The sequence below is a fragment of the Crocodylus siamensis genome, chromosome 1, assembly GCF_052110815.1.
Source record: "Crocodylus siamensis isolate JL-2025a chromosome 1, ASM5211081v1, whole genome shotgun sequence".
Lineage (NCBI taxonomy): Eukaryota > Metazoa > Chordata > Crocodylia > Crocodylidae > Crocodylus > Crocodylus siamensis.
In genome coordinates this window covers 88,290,296-88,307,727 of record NC_143395.1, presented here as the reverse complement: position 1 = coordinate 88,307,727, position 17,432 = coordinate 88,290,296, and the positions used below count along the sequence as shown (strand labels likewise).

General features: G+C 44.8%; 1 protein-coding gene across 3 annotated transcripts in view; it reads right to left on the bottom strand.

Moving 5' to 3' along the window:
* Positions 1-1,076: 1,076 nt before the first annotated feature.
* AFG1L (AFG1 like ATPase) overlaps positions 1,077-17,432 on the bottom strand; it is a 127,257-nt gene continuing 110,901 nt past the window's right edge. The window contains exons 13-14 of one of the 3 annotated variants that reach the window (XM_090037644.1): positions 7,398-7,511; positions 1,077-6,460 (exon numbers count right to left, since the gene is read on the bottom strand). In XM_090037644.1, the coding sequence (XP_089893770.1) occupies positions 6,326-6,460; positions 7,398-7,511 (249 nt within the window). In that variant the 3' untranslated portion in view covers positions 1,077-6,325. Of the gene's footprint in view, positions 6,461-7,397; positions 7,512-17,432 lie in introns of those variants that run through there. The other 2 variants (XM_090037652.1, XR_016441157.1) reach the window with 2 other exon arrangements.

Sequence of the window (17,432 nt, the reverse complement as noted above, 5' to 3'; positions counted from 1 at the left end):
TACACATGCTTCCTTCTCTATACCTCCTGCCATCTGCAAAATTCTTCCTAGGTATTTCAAGTCACAGTCAAAACCACCATCTGTTACCGTTAGCTAATGGTTTTATAACTAGAATTTCAGAACTTGACAGAGATCTTTAAGAGATGTGGAACAGTTTGCATAGACTAGAATCATGGAGAAATCATGGAGTTCAACTGTACCGAGTAATTTTTTTTTGAAGCAGGTGGATATAATAGTGTTGAAGGAATTAAAAAAAAAAAAAAACTAAAGATGATTGCTGCCATCCCTTTAGTTCTTAATTATCATAGCAATTTCCTTTCTGGGGACGTTCATAATTTTAGCAGGAAGGTGAAATGGAGGAAATTCTGGATAGGTGCTTGTGAATTGGCTAAGGGCAGATATCGTGTCTGAATGCATGTAAAGAAGAATTTGGAATCTTTGTACTAGGAAGCGGGAATTCAATCTGGGAATGCAGGATTTGCATTGGAAAAGAGTGGATTTTGTGACTATTTAAATGAACAGTTTCAGCTAGAATGTGGATTAATTGAGCCAATCAAACTCTTCGCCCTGACAAAGAACTGGCTGGGGCGACTATGGCAACACATCCAAAATTTTACCAACATGAATGCAGAGCAATAGGTCAGGGAGAAGCATTTCTGTATTTTAATGGCACTCTCAGAATTAGAGTCATTTTAAAACAAAAGTAGTTTTACAAATATGTGGAGAATGCAGAAAGCTGGAGATGAGAGGAAATAAGTGGCTTGCATCCTCCATCTGGTGTCCTCCTCCTGTTCACTTGCACAATGGATTGCAACTACAAGTGCTTCTCCTCAGAAGCAGAAAATGAGAATGCCGCTATTGACCTACTCAAGGCAGGAAAAAAGTTCCATCTCAAAGGAGGCATGGATGGCTCCAGCTTTTGCTGAATCATACCAACTATTAAAGAGAAGTGGTCCTTAAATTCACCAGAAACTACTGAAAAATGATGGTGCATTCCACAGTAAGAAAATTCTCTATGACATTGTATTTCTCTTTAATTTAGTATTTAGGTGAGGGGGGAAAAGATACTCTTGTATCAAAGATCTTGTCCATCTTTGAAAGGAGACAAATAAAAGGGAACATAAAAAGAATATATTGAACAATACCAAGAAGATGAGAAGAACAGCAGCACCTGAACTGCCTCTTGGCAGAAGAACAAGGTGATATGTAATTAAATCACAAGATGGCAAATTCAAAATTGTAAATACTGGGAAATACTTTTTCACACTACATGTCATCAGAGCCTGGAAGTCACTGACATGAGATGCGACTAAGACAAAACTTTGGGCAAGGTTCAGATGCACTCAGATATGAGCATCAATGGAGAAGGTGCAAAAATAAGTTAAGACCCCTTTGCCTAAAATGCCTGCGTGGCACCTCTTTGAGGTACAGTCCAGACTCTCACTTTACCCACTCAGAATATGGAAGGTGAATGCAAACATAACATTTGAACACTTATAAGATTCTGCACTTCTCTATTAGTTTCAAGGTTTTTTTTTATTATAGCAAAAATGGTTTTTAAATAAGTGCATGTTTTAAAACCATTTAGCTGTTTACAGACAGAACTGAAATTCTAATTTATAAAACAATCAACATACAGGAAAATAGAAATCCCACAAAACTTGTTCAGATGCTTTATTTATCAATTAGAGGTCATTGTCAGAGGATGGTAAGAATTATATACTAAGTCTGTCATTGTAGAAAATAATAGTATAAAAGAATTGGTTAGATTTAATCACAAAATAAGTTTCCTTTATTTTTAAGTGCATGAATTGTTCAGGGAAAAGATGCAGCTACAAAAGAGGGACATGTACGTATAGCTCAGGACACGTACGTATTGCTCAGGAACTACACAGAATGTAAGTAGTGGCATTTATCCTCTATGCTCCTTTCTTGGTTAATGAAAATAGAGACTTATTTTCCAACATTATTTTTTCCACTGTTTATAGTTATTTATAAAATATTTTCTTCATCATAGTATCTGAGTACCTGATCTGAGTTATTAATTAACATCTGATAAAATTCTTGAGGTAGTAAAGTGGAAGCAACATTATCCCTACTTTTCAAATGGGAACCACAGGAGTACAGAGTTCAACCAGAAATCTGTGGCAAATCCAGATGTAAAATTAGCTTCTTGATGCTGTGTCTTGATCACAAGGTCATCCTTCCTTTTTATTGGATACTTGGCAACCATTCTTATTACCCTGTTTGAACTGTGATCATTTGGAAGGTTTAGAAGTGATATTCGTGGATGACATGCATATCCACTGATCTACTGCCTTCATTTTGGTCAAACTCATTCAAAAGGCTACTTATGGTTATAATAAGAATTTCTTCTTTTTATACCAAGAATTAAAAAAACAACAACCAAAAAACAAAATAACAAACAACCTCCCTCCCCACCAAAAAAAGACAAAAAACCCACCCTAAACACCAACTTCATTCTCAGCTAAGATCTTTGGAAGCCTACCTCATTATATTCAAAATACAAAACTGATCCTTTAAGGTCAGGTACAATAAGGTATAAATCTATCTTATCCAGGGTCTGCCTGAAAAAATAACTCCCCTTTGATTTTGTTTTGCAAGAGAAGAAAACAGCTAAAGAGTGCATAATTTAGCTAACAGGCACGGTTATTTGGGTAAATCTGATATCAGATTTACCCAAAGAACCTTGTCTGCTTAGGTCCTTAGACCAACACAGCTACAACTTATCCCCCTGTAATTCAGCTAGCAGGAATTTATTCCTTTTAATTGCCTGTCTGCACTTTTAAATCTATTCCAAATAGAATATTTTACATTTAAACATAAAAAATATCTCTGAGGTTGCAGGCCCTGCAGTATGATAGCAGTATGCTACAGGGACTAGAGTTCAAGTGCCCAGGGAACAGCTTGGGATGGATACAGTGTGTTCAACTACTAGAATTTGTGGGAAATATGAAATAATGTGCATTATTCATGAGTCACATGCTTTGGCCAGTGCCCAAAATGTAAATCACCTAGATTTGGAGACGCTTCATCCAGTCCTTATGTGGAATGAGGCTTGGTATAAATGTGGAACCTTTTAGGATGGTAAGAAGTACCATAAATAGAAGTGGGATCTAACTTTTTAAAGAAGATGTGTGTCCAAAATATGCCAAATTTATGCATGTGGTTACTGCAGTCACCTCTGCCAGTTTTCTCAGGTGTTCGAAACTATTTGGTCGCAGTAAAGTGGCAGTCCATCATGTGCAATTATATATATATAAGCCTTTGGCAGCCAATCAGAATGTGAATAAAGCATTATGGACATGGTGGCGGCGCAGTGGAGCACTACTATGACAGTGGGGACAGAGCAGGAGGGTGAGGCCAGCAGACCTCAAGCAGTGGGGGAGAGGGAAGACGGGGTGGGGAGTGGACATGGGCCGACATAATTGGGGGAGGGGGAAGGGAGGAGGAGGCCTGGGCCTGATGCAACAGTGGAGGGAGAGGAGGAAGGGCAGGGGGAGGGGAGGAGTGGGCTTGGCCCTGACCCCAGTAGGGGAGGGGGAGAAGAGGGCCTGTGCCTGACCCAGTGGGGGATGGGGGGAGAAGCGGGCCCAGGACTGATGTGCATGGGGTGGGGTGGGGGGAGGGGAAGGGGAGGAGTGGGACTGAACCCAACCTGGCAGGCGAGGGGTGGGGAAGAGAGGGCAGGGGACTGCCAGACAAAGGGCTCCATCCTGATCTGCCCATCATTCTTGATGGGCAATTTGCTAGTTCATCACTAAGTACAGTACAAAATTATGACTTGCTTGTCTTGGTGTCAGGCTCTCCACAAGTCCTCCACCAACTTTTCCATGACTATTACAAATGCTTCCCAAAAGTTCCAGACTATGACACTCTTGTGGAGTAAGGAGTCTAGGCCAAACAATAGTCCTGGCTTCTATTTTATGAACACGTTTGGGAAGTGGCATTGACTTATGGGGGCTTGATCTCCCCTCATAATTTTCTTTGACTCAGCAATATATCCTAGAAGGCCTTTTAAAACTTCTCAGAGGTTACTACTTTTGGAAGCTAAACAATTTGAGATAGATAACCAGGAAATAGAACACTGAAAAGTTTCAACCAAACTAGTAGGGATGCAAAACAGAGATGCAACTACTGAGAACATATACATACACCTATTGTGGGCATGTTGAACTAACAAATTTAATTACTCGTTACACCCTATCAATGAGAGACAATTCAATTCTCTAGCCTAGACACAGCCTCTGTGGTAGCAATGGAAACCTATATAGTAGCAGCATCTCTCCACATGAGCCCCAAAACCTTTCCCCCAGTTGCTCTTAAATTTTGGCTCTTCATTTCTTTTGCACCATATAGCGCAGGACAGTACTGTCAGAGTTAAAAAAAAGTCATGTTTAGCCTGAGGATTCATGAGGCACATCAGCCAAGACTTCAATATTTTTAAAAAAATTAAATGAGTTAATATATGAGCTTAAAAAATAAAAACACTCATCTCAATCTTATTTGCAGCTCCTCTCCTGGGACATTATATATTAAATCTACTTTGAGAATATGTCTGTTCTTTAGAAATTCCTAATTATATGCAAACTATGCAAACTCACCTATGGTAGAAATATTTTAAATAAATACCATACATTAAAATTTACCACTTATAATCATCCCATAGGAATAATAGATCTTACATTTATAAATTAAGAGTGTGAAGACTTTAAAAAGTATTTGAATGACTATTTTCCTGGGGAAACAGAGAAAAAGAAACAGGACTTACTAGATTAATACACCAACTATTAATCATCAACATTACCATAAAAAAGTCAAAGGACTGATTCTACAACTGTGGCAGTGGCTGTGATATGAGCATCATTAGGTTGGTAACAGATGGAGAGAGAAAAACAATACTGTGACAGGAGGTACAGAAATTTTTCACAGGAGAGTCAATGGTAAGATGAAAATTTAAGGCTTATACATCTTTTCCATTAAATAAAAGTCATGTCAAATTCTGTATGTAGTATATTTTCATCACTTCTCGGCCTCTTGAAGGCTCAGACCGAGCGAAAACATTTATTTTCCCTGTCCAAGTAAATTATTTTGCAGCATATTTTTAAACTGGTTTCTGACAGAAGTATTGTACCAGCCAGGATGGATAGTGCATAACATAGTTAAAAACCAGTCGAAAATACTATTCAATGAATTTTTTTTTTTTTTTTTTAAACTAAAGGAAACCTCACCCTAAACATGCAACTAAGCTTAGAGGGCACAATTACAGTATTGTGATTATCCCTACATCCCCCACTGATCAATACAGCTGTGTTACCAAAACTGTATTTAAAAATGAGTACCAAGCTAAGGGAAGTGAAGTATGGAAGATACCTCACAAACTTGAAGCTCCAAAGAATGAGTGGCTTTGAAAAACTGATCTACTACTGCCTTTTGGCAGAAGCACCCAGATCACAGTAGAGAAGCACTCTTCTTTCTTGAGCTCAGATGGACAGTCAAAAAAACAAAAAAGAAGAGTGTCCACTTTTCTATTATATTTATTCTGTCCCTAATATATTTTCTCTTGGCACACTTCTTTCTCTGGGCCTCCAATTTCTGAGGTGCTAAGTACCCTCACTCCTACTGGAGCTCCCTTCGCAGGATCAGGCCCCTTAGCTTTCAGACAGCAAGACAGCACAGATAAAAATGGTGCGTACATACATGCACCTGAGAAAAGGATCAGAATCACTGTGGTATATCCTTGTAGCAGAATAGATATCTGGAGTTCAGGAGATAGTTACATGTTAGAATTAAGATTTATTACCCCATAGTTCTTGAACATCACCGGCGGACTAATTTGTGAGTGGGAGCATCATACGAAGTACAAGTAGATTAGAGCTATGTGGTTTTGATCTTTCTTTTGCGAAAACTGTCTTCTAAATAACAAAATTAGTGCATACAGTCACTAGCACCATCTGAGTGTGGATATATCATATATCTACCATGAGCCCTGGCTTGTTCTGCAGACTTAAGAAGGATCTTGATCCAGTTTACCTTCTTGAATACTAAGTACATTTTATACTAGAGAAAGAAGCTGAAACATAAAAGCCCCACAAGTTAGTTGATGGTTTAAAAAAAAAAACAAACCCAACTTGTTGAGCCCTTAGATCTTAAACATAAAAACTGGAGATGGAAAAACTGTGGTCCAAGGAATAAAGTGCAACAATAATCAGTTAATTTATGTTAAAAAATCCTTCCAATTCTATTACAGTTTCTCTTCTTTGCATGCTATATTTTGTGTTTTGAGGTTTTGTACATCTTTGAATTACAACTGTTTCTTGCTTCTGTCTCCATCTTTCCAGTACTGCTCAGTCTGCATTTCTGTAAGCCGTGAGATAGTACGTTGAAATGCAAAGATTTCTTCCTCTCCTGTAAACATGGAAAGTCCTTCAGCTGAATCCTAGATTGATATGTAAAAAATAGTACAAAATTGTGAGAAACAGAACAGCATCTTATCCAAACTGTATCTTTCCATGCTTTAGAGAGCTAATACTACAAAACAGTTGACAATAAAAGTAAATAAATAAAAAAATTAAAATGCCAAAATTTAGTATAAAATTAAAAATCCAAAATTAGTGCTAAAGGAAATCCATACTTTGTCTAATAAATCCTCTGTAGAATTATAACAGACTTAGAAGTAAGACAATGATGTTGGAGCCTTCTATTTTCATTTTTCTTTTAATTTGAACTAAGTATACAACTACATTTTCTTGATTCTTTTAACGCACTGTTGTTAAAGTTTATTTGCTTATCTTAATCTCTGATAATACTTTACATTAAAAATAAATATTGAGTACTATGAACTTAAGCAAACAGAACTTAGCCAATATCTTTTGGGGCAATATTGCTTGCCTTGGTTATACTATGATGCAAAAATCTCCCCAAAATGCAACAATCGTAGAGAAGTGCTCTGTCTGGAGTCATTCAGTGAAAACTTTTTAAAAAGCTCTTAGCAGTTGTACTAAAATAGCTAGCTACATTCTCTGAGATGAGAGAAACCTATCAAGGGGCATTCAGAATAATATTCAGCATTCAGGATTAAACTTAGCTCATTGTTTTTGTACATAGCTGAGTGAACACTTGGAATAGTAAGAAAGGCAATGATCCACAAATTTATACAAAATGGTTCTCTATCTAGTCATTTTCTCTTTCAGCATATATAGGAGAGCATAAGTTTATGTTATAAAAGCAACAAATATGCCATACAGATTCTAGTGGAAAGCAGCAAATCATCAGTTAAACATTCACTAGACTTTTTCCTAAAATGCTGCCACGATTATCAGACCAAAACCAATTAGACTCTTGTAACAAATGAAGATGATGTTAATATCACTTACCTGGCTCAACCCCAAGTCATCCATCAACACTCTACTTTCCTCCAGCCCACCATCATGGTATTCTTGCAGAAACAAACTTTGGAGAGGCATGGATGCAGAACAAATAATACGAACCTGAAATATGGGAAAATGTGAAATGATACAATTACTTGTGCTTTACAGTGAAGGGGAAAAAAAATCCATCTTTCATGAAAAAGGCATTTGAAAAATTCTGCAGTAGTTTTTCCAAGTATCTTTCATCACTTTCATTGACCAGCATTCACCAATGCTGTTACCTGAATATATTATTTAGTCCTTTGCTAGTAAATAGACTTTAATGTATAAGAACCAAATTCTTGATCCAGAAATTATCACTGACTGCTGTCAGGGGAGAGGAGCCTTTCTAGTAAATAGTCATTAAATATTTTAAATATATTTGCTGTATGTTCAGGTGCAAAGTATTTATATGCCTGATTTACTGTTTAAAATAAACAACTCTTTAACATCTTCATTAATGATCTGGATTCAGGGGTCAGATGTGAACTGGGCAAGTTCGTGGACAATACCAAATTATAGGGGAGGGCGGTCACACCACAGGACAGGCTAGGGATACAGGCCAACTTGGACAAACTCTTAAGGTGGGCCGGCCAAAACCTGGTGGCCTTCAATGCAGAGAAGTGCAAGATTCTGCACCTCAGTAGGAAGAACCCCCAGCACACTTAAAGGCTCAACAGTGCTATGCTCACTCGCACCACGGCTGAAAGGGACTTGGGGGTCTTGATTGACCACAAAATGAATATGAGCCACCAATGTGATGCTATGGCTGGCAAAGCAAACCAAACTGCATCCAGTAGGATCACCTCTATGTGGTCACAAAGAAACAAAAATGATTTTTGGAACCTGGAGCATATGAACCTTAATGGACTATGCAAATAGTGACTGCCTCGAACGAAGGAAAGCAGTCGCCTCTCGTGAACTGAGTAAGTTCAACACTGATATTGCTGCCCTATCTGGAACTCCAGTGTACTGGAGAAGGACATCTGAAAGAAGAAGGTGGAGGATACACCTTCTTCTGGAGAGGGACAGCAGAAGAGCCACGGACACATGGAGTTGGTTTTGCCATCAAAAATGAACTGACTCTCAGAACTCCCAACAGGCGTTAATGAACACCTCATGACTCTCCGTCCGAAACTCACCAAAAACCAACAGGCGACAATTGTGACTGCATATGTCCCAACTCTTGAAGCCAATGAGATCATAAAGGAGAACTTCTACTGACAGCTTGACACCATCCTCTCAAATATCCCAAAGGAAGATAATACCACTCTTTGGAGATTTTAATGCCAGAGTGGGAAGAGACTCAAAACTTTGGAATGGTACTATTGGAAAAGAAGGCATTGGAAATTCAAATGCTAATGGGATCCTTCTCCTGACAAAGTGTGCAGAACACTGACTTGTCATTACAAATACCCTGTTCTGTCAAAGGAACAAAGTTCAAGATGTCCTGGAAACACCCTAGATCAAAACACTGGCATTTGATTGACTACATGATTGTTCGGACTCAAGATCACCAGGATGTCCTGATTATGAGAGCCATGACTAGCGCTGATGACTGCTGGGCTGACCACCGCCTCATCTGTTCCTGCATGTCCATCAGGATTGCTCCTAAATGAAGAATGCAAAGGAAGCAGATCAGGTGCAAGTTAAGCATCTAGTGCTGGAAGGACCTATTCAAGGAGAGAGAATTCCAGTAACTCCTGAATGAGACACTGCCAACACATCACCCAAGAGGAACTGAGGAGGACTTGAAACAGCTGTGAAAATACCATACGATACCAGACCAGAAAACACCTAGATTGGTTTGACGAAAATGACACTAAAATTCAAGATCTCATTTACAGGAAACGGAAAGTTTTGTGCCTAGCAGAATGACATCAACTCTGCCATCAAGAAAAATGCACACCAGCAAGGAAAATCAGAGGTGCAGAGGAGAACATGAGAACTGAAGAATGAGTGGTGGATTCAGAAATCAAAAGAAATCCAACATTTTGCTGACATCCATGACACTTGTGGCTTCTTCAGTGCTATCAAAGCTGTCTACAGCCCTAGAATTCAAGGCCTTAATCCTTTAAGATCAAAGGATGGAACAACATTCCTGAAAGACAGCGAATCCATCAATGCTTGCTGGAAGGGGCTCAGGAATAGAGTGGGCGCATGTGTGCAGTCAGCACATGTGGGTCCCCCATCCCAAACTCACTGGCAGCGGAGGAGGCGGTGGCGGCAGTGACAGCAGCTCATCCAGGTAAGTGTGGGGGGGGAGAAGGGAGGCGGCACAGCTGCAGAGGATCTGGAGGGGGAGCCCCCTGGATCCCTCTGATCTGAGCCAGCACGGAGCTGCGCTTCTGAGCCACGTGTGGGCAGCGTGCACAAACAGGCGCGCTTTGAGAGGGTGCGCCAGTGTTCACGCAAGGTGGGCATGCAGCAGTAACCGGAAGGAGCCTCCAGCAAGACAGAGAGGAAGACGCACAGCTCCATAGACATGGTAAGGATGCAGAGTACAGGTGCTACGGGTCCTACCCCGGCAGCACCACCTACCCTGGGCTCCTCTGAGGCCTCCACCCAGACAGAGCTCATGGTAGGGTCAGTGGCCCCTGCTCCCCTGTTTGTGGGGGCAGCCTGGCAGGGACCCAGAGGCCTGTGGTGGGAGAGGGGTCTGGTGGCTCCCTTGCCTGCCCCTCCTGTGCCTGACTTTGGGCTCTGGAGGAGCAGGTGGGGGAGCTCCAGGCTGAGGTGAGCCGGCTACAGGGGATCAGGGCTGCAGAGCATGAGATTGACACCTATTTCCGTTCACTGCAGGACCAGTTGTCCTGTGTACAGACCCCCCCAGGAGAGACACACAGCAAAGGAGTGGCAGAAGGTGCCCACCAGACCCACAGCTGCTTGGGCTAATGTGGTGGAGGCTCCCCATGTACAACTCAGAAACAGATAAGAGGCCCTGGCAGCTTTGGAGGAGAAGGACGAAGAGGATGTCTCCAGGGGGGATGGTGCCTCTCCATGCACAACACAGATGGCGCAGAGAGGGAGCACCAGGAGGAAGAAAGACTGAGTCCTTGTCATCGGAGATTCCATCCTGAGGGGAACAGAGGGTTCCATCTGCCAACCCGACTCCATGGCATGGGAGGTCTGCTATGTGCCTGGGGCTCAGATTCAGGATGTCACAGAAAGGATCCTGGCCTTCATTCGACCCTCAGACTTGTACCCCATGGTCTTAATCCATGCGGAAACAAATGACGCAGCCAGGGGCAACTCAGACCGCATCATGAAGGACTACAACGCGTTGGGGGCCAAGCTCAAAGAGACAGGGGCACAGGTGGTATTCTCTTCTATTCTCCCAGTAAGTATATGTGGATGGCATCACAAGGCCTGCATCAATGAGGTCAACCAGAGGCTTCAGAGTTGGTGCCACCAGGCAGGCCTCGGGTTCCTGGACAACAACTCACATTTTCGTGCAGGGGACATGCTCAGGTGGGATGGGCTTCACCTCTCCCCTAAAGGCAAGCGCGTCTTCTCTTCCAGGTTGGCTGATCTTGTATGGCGTGCTTTAAACTAGCTTTGCCGGGAGATGGTGCTAGAGGAGGACAAGAGGACACCTCCCAGCCAAGACAGGTGATGAGCACAAGAAGTACCCAGGTAAGTGACAAGGGTCCAGATAGTCCTAGGAATCAGGGGTGGGGGGTACATGCACCCACAGGAGCCTTAAATGCCTTTACACTAATGCTCAAGGTATGGGGACTAAGCAGGAGGAACTTGCCCTCTGGATAGCTGGTACAAACCCAGACATAGTAGGGCTCACTGAAACCTAGTGGGATTCAACCCACAACTGGGCGGTAAACATTCAGGGCTACAGACTATACAAATGGGACAGAATGGGGAGGAAAGGTGGGGGTGTGGCGCTGTACGTCAAAGAGCAATACACGACCTTAACTAACAGGATGGGGACAGAGGAGGAGCAGGCTGAAGTGCTCTGGATCAGAATACAAGGGGGTCGAGGGAAAGGAACTTAACAGTGGGTGTCTACTACAGACCACCCAACCAGGGGGAAGAGCTGGACGGGGAATTCTTGGGTCAGCTCGTGGAGGCAGTTAAGTCATGGGATGTGGTCGTCATGGGCGATCTAAACTACCCAGACTTTTGCTGAGAAGAGCAGTCAGCCAGGTCTGACTGCTCACATAGGTTCCTTGCTGGGATATAAGACCTCCACCTAACCCAGGAGGTGCACAGTCCCACCAGGGGGAATGCTCTGCTGGACCTGGTCCTGGCCACAGGCGGTGATGACCTGGTGAGGAGACTCCAGGTCCTCAACCACCTGGACGATAGTGATCATTGCCTACTGGACTTCACCATCCAGTGTAGCAAGGCAGCAGTCCTTGACTTCAGGAGGGCTGACTTCAGTGAGTTGAGGAGATTGGTAGGAGAGGCACTATGGTCCTGGAGAGTACAGGAAACTAGGTGTCCAACACGAGTGGTCATTCCTTAAGGAGACAATTCTCCGAGCCCAAGGGGTGACAGTCCCAATGTCAGAGTGGGCAAGAGTGCTCAGAAGGCCCCTTGGGTCACCAAAGGCATTCAGGAACATCTGAAAACCAAAAAGGAGGCATACATCCAGTGGAAGGGAGAGGCTATCACCAAAGAGGATTATACCTCCATTGCAAGAGTCTGTAGGGAGGCTGTTAGGAAGGCTAAGGCGAAGACCGAACTAGGGCTAGCAACAAGGATCAAGGACAACAAAAAGTCCTTTTTTAAATACATAGGGAGTAAAAAGAAGGCAACATGGGACCCCTGCAGGATATGCTTGGCAATCTAGCAGTTGCACAAGATGAAAAAGCAGGACTTTTTAACACATTCTTTGCCTCCATTTTTCTGAGCAGGGACCAGGACTTCTCCCCCACTGGGATCCAGGACGGACTCAGGAGTCACTCCTGAGTAAGGGAGGACCGAGTTAAGGAACTTCTGGGGGGGCTGGACGTATTCAAATCAGCAAGTCCAGATGCTCTCCACCCTAGGGCGCTGAGGGAATTGGCAGGGGTCATCGTGGGGCTCCTGCCACGGCTTTACACGTACTTGTGGTGCTCTGGCCAGGTGCCAAAAGACTGGAAGAAGGCCAATGTGGTCCCCATTTTCAAAAAAGGGAGGGAGGACCCAGGCAACTATAGGCCCGTTAGTCTTACTTTGGTCCTGGGGAAGCTCTTTGAAAAAATTATCCAGGAACATATCTGGGAGGGACCAGAAGGTGGGGGAAGATGCTCAAGGGCAACCAGTCTGGGTTCATTAAGGGCAGGTCCTGTCAGAGCAACCTGATGGCCTTTTACAGTCAGGTCAAAAAATGACTGGACACAGGTGTCGCGGTGGATGTAGTCTTTCTGGACTTCAAGAAGGCCTTTGACACCGTTTCCTACCCCATTCTCATTAAAAAGCTAAGCGACTGTGGCATTGATGCCTACACAGTCAGATGGGTTGCAAATTGGCTACGGGGCCGAATCCAGAGAGTGGTGGTGGAACGGTCATATTCGACCTGGAGGGAGGTGGGCAGTGGAGTCCCCCAGGGCTCAGTCCTCAGGCCCGTACTGTTCAATTTCTTTGTCAGCGACTTGGACAAGGGAATGAAACGTACCCTGTTCAAATTCGCTGATGACACCAAGATTTGGGGTGAGGTGGGGATGCTAGAAGGGAGGGACAGGATACAACTGGACCTGGACAAGTTACAGGGGTGGGCGAATGTGAATAGGATGGGATTCAATACTGACAAGTCTGCACTTGGGCAGGAAGGACCAGCAGCATACCTATAGGTTGGGAAACTCCCTTCTTGAAAGCACAGTGGCAGAAAGAGATCTTGGAGTCATTATCGATTCTAAAATGAACATGGGTCGCCAATGTGAGGACACAGCCAGGAAGGCTAACCACACCTTGTCATGCATCCACAGATGCATCACAAGTAGATCCAAGGAAGTGATCCTCCCCCTCTATGCAACATTGGTCAGGCTGCAATTGGGGTACTGTGTCCAGTTCTGGGTGCCACACTTCAGAAGGGATGTGGACAGCACTGAGAGGGTCCAAAGGAAGGCCACTTGCATGATTGGGGGAAGCAGGGCAGGCCCTATGAGGAGAAGCTATGGGACCTGAACCTGTTCAACCTCCACAAGAGAAGGCTGAGAGGGGATCTGGTGGCCATCTATAAACTTACCGGGGGGACCAGAGGGGAATGGGAGAGACCCTGTTCCCCCCGAGCACCTCCTGAAGTAACAAGGAATAATGGCCACAAATTGATTGAGAGTAGGTTCAGGCTAGACACCAGGAGGCACTATTTCACAGTCAGAGCAGCCATGGTCTGGAACCAGCTTCCAAGGGAAGTGGTGCTGGCTCCTACCTTAAGGGTCTTTAAAAGGAGGCTTGAGAACTACCTAGCTGGGGTCATATGAGCTTAACTTAGTAGGGGTCATACGAGTGCAGTATTCATCCTGCCTAGGGCAGGGGGTTGGATTTGATGATCTGCTCAGGTCCCCTCCAACCCCACATCTATGAAAGAACATTTCCAGGACCTTCTGAACTGTGACCCAACTGATGAGGAAGATAAGATCAACAACTTGTCGCAAAAAGCAATCAGAGAAGACCTCAGTTTGCCACCTACCCTGGCAAGGGTCAGGAGTGCCATTGGGAAAATGAAGAATAACAAGGCAGCTCGTGTTGACAGAATATCTGCATAGATTTTCAAAGGAGGAGGAGAACAACTTACGTGTCAGCTTTATGTCCTCATCCTTAAAATCTGGAACAAGGAAGAAATCCCAGCCAACCTAAAGGATGCCTTGATTGTTACCATCTTCAAGAAGGCAGATAGAGCTGATTGCAGAAACTACTGAGGCATCTCATTGTTGGCCACAATGAGTCATCACCTGTATCCTTGCTAACAGCCTCCTCCCACTTGTGGAAGAAATTCTTCCAGAATCTCAAAGCAGCTTCAAACCATCTCAAGGAACTGTGGACATGATCTTTGTAGCATGTCAAATCCAGGAGGAGTGTTGTGAGCAAAACTGACCTCTCTATTTCATAGATTTCATAGACATTAGGGCTGGAAGGGACCTCAGAAGATCATCCAGTCCAGCTCCCCCCCCCCAAAGGGCAGGAAGTCAGCTGGGGTCACAGGATCCCAGCAAGATAAGCATTCAATTTGCTCTTGAAGGTGTTCAATGTAGGCGCTTGAACCACCTCCGATGGCAGGCTGTTCCAGACCTTGGGGGCTCGGACAGTAAAGAAATTCTTCCTTATGTCCAGCCTGAAACAGTCTTGTAGTGGTTTATGACCGTTCGACCTCATCATTCCTTGGGGCACTCTGGTGAACAAACGTTCCCCCAGATCCTGGTGGTCACCCCTGATAAACTTATAGGTGGCCATCAGATCACCCCTGAGCCTGCGCTTTTCCAGGCTAAAGAGCCCCATGGCTCTCAGCCTGTCATCATAATGTCTGCTTTCCTGACCTCTAATCATGCGTGTGGCTCTTCTCTGGAATCTCTCAAGCTTCTCCACATCCTTTTTGAATTGTGGAGCCCAAAACTGGACACAGTACTCCAGCTGTGGCCTCACCAAGGCTGAGTACAGGGGGAGAAGGACATACTGGGATTTGCTTGAGAAGCATCTATGGATGCAAGCCAGCGTTTTAGTGGCTTTACTAGCTGCAGCATCACACTGCAGGCTCACGTTCACCTTGTGGTCAATGATGACCCCCAAGTCTCTTTCTTCCATAGTGCTAGCCAGCGTAGCACTGCCGAGCCTATAAGGATGCTGCAGGTTTTTTTCCCCCAAGGTGGAGAACCTTGCATTTTTCAGTGTTAAACACCATCAGGTTCTCATCCGCCCATTTGCTGAGCCTGTCCAGGTCAGCCTGGATCACCCACCTGTCTTCAGGTGTGGATGCTTTGCCCCAAAGCTTGGTGTCATCAGAGAACTTGGCCAGTCTGCTTCTGACTCCAATGTCCACATCATTAATGAAGGTGTTGAACAATATGGGTCCAAGGACAGAGCCTTGGGGGACCCCACTGGTCACAGGACACCATGATGAGTGACTGCCATCAACTACTACCCTCTGGGTCTAACCATGGAGCCAATTTCCCAGCCAGCAGATCATGGTGGACCCAAGGCCACATTTGGCCAGTTTCGCCAAGAGGTAATCATGGGATACCAGATCAAAGGTTTTTCTGAAGTCAAGATATATGATGTCAATCTCTTCTCCTTTGTCCAGGTGATAGATCACCTGGTTGTAGAAGGAAATGAGATTGGTCAAGCAAGACCTACCCACAACAAACCCGTGCTGGCTGTCCCTTAAGATGTTGGCGTCGGCCAGTCCATTAAGGATGGCCTCTTTAATAAATTTTTCTAAGATCTTTCCCGGGATAGAAATCAGGCTGATGGGCCTATAGTTAGCCAGATCCACTTTCCTCCCTTTCTTCAAAGACAGGCACCACATTGGCCTTCCAGTCTTCGGTCACTACACCAGAGCACCAGGAGTTTTCAAAGATCTGTGCCAGAGGCTGGGCTATGATGCTTGCCAGCTCCTTGAGTACCCTGAGGTGTAGACTGTCAGGGCTGGCTGACTTGAAGGTATCCAGCTTCTTAAGATGTTCCTTCATGAGGTCAGCATTTACGGAGGGCAGGGGATCTCCCTCACCTGGACCTCCCTGTCCTGTGGTGGGCATGGGCATCCCATGGGACTGATAAAAGACCAATGCAAAGCACCCATTTAATAGATTGGCTTTTTCCTGGGCATCGGTTGTCAGTTGCCCCATCTGGTTCAGCAGCGGTCCAATGTTGCCCTTGCTTTTCCTCCAACTCCCCACATATCTGAAAAAGGACTTTTTATTGTCCTTGATGCTCGAAGCTAGTTGGAGTTCAGTTGCAGCCTTGGCTTCCCTGGTTTGCTCCCTGCAGGACCAGACCAGTGCAGAATAATCCTCCTTGGAGGTGAATCCCGTCCTCCATCCTTTGTAGGCTTTCCTTTTTAGCCACAGGAGGTCTGCTAGGTCCCTGGAGAGCCAGGGGGGCTGCTGTGCCCTCTTGCTGCCTTTCCTCCGAGATGGAATAGACTTAGCTTGTGCATTGAGGATCACGCCCTTGAGAAGCAACCACTCTTCTTGAACTCCCCTCTCCCTGGGGTCATGGCCCCATAGGGCCTGACTGACAAGCCTCCCGAGCTTGTCAAAGTCGGCTTTCCTGAAGTCAAGGACTTCCGCGTTGCTGACTGAATTGCCAGCTTTACGGCAGATGGTGAAGGTGATCAGCTTGTGGTTGCTGTCACCCAGCTTCCCATCGATCACTAGGTTGCCGATGAGGTCATTCCCAGTAGCCAGAACCAGGTTGAGCAGTGCTTTGCCTCTCGTTGGCCCATAGACTTCTTGAGTCAGGTAGAGGTCATCTACGCATGAGAGGAAGCTTTGTGACCTCTCGGATTTTGCTGAGTGATCCTCCCACAAGATGTCCGGGTAATTGAAGTCACCCATGACAACCATGGTCCTGGAGCATGCGGCTTCAGACAGTTCCTGGGTGAACTCCTGGTCAAGCTCAGGACTTCGGGTGGGAAGTCTATAGTAGACTCCCACCGTTCTGTCCCCTGTGCTGTGTTCTCGTGGATTTTAACCCACAGGGTCTCCAGCTGTCCACCCTGGTCACCAATATCAGCTTGCAAGGACATGTAGCTTTCCTTAACATAGAGAGCTACACCCCCTTTCCTTTTATCTACACGATCCCTCCTGTACAGGGTATAGCCATCTATACCCATGGTCCAGTCATGGGTGGAGTCCCACCAGGCCTCCATTATCCCTATGACATCATAATTATTTGCATTGAACAGGAAGAGCTCCTCCTGCTTATTCCCCAAGCTCCAGGCATTTGAGTACAGGCATGCAAGTGTCCCCTTAGGGGCCCTTGCCTTGCCCACAGGTTATACCAGGGCTGGGACAAGGGTGGGCTCCATTAAGTGCCCTGGCCCACTGGCTTTGCAAGGGTTGCTCA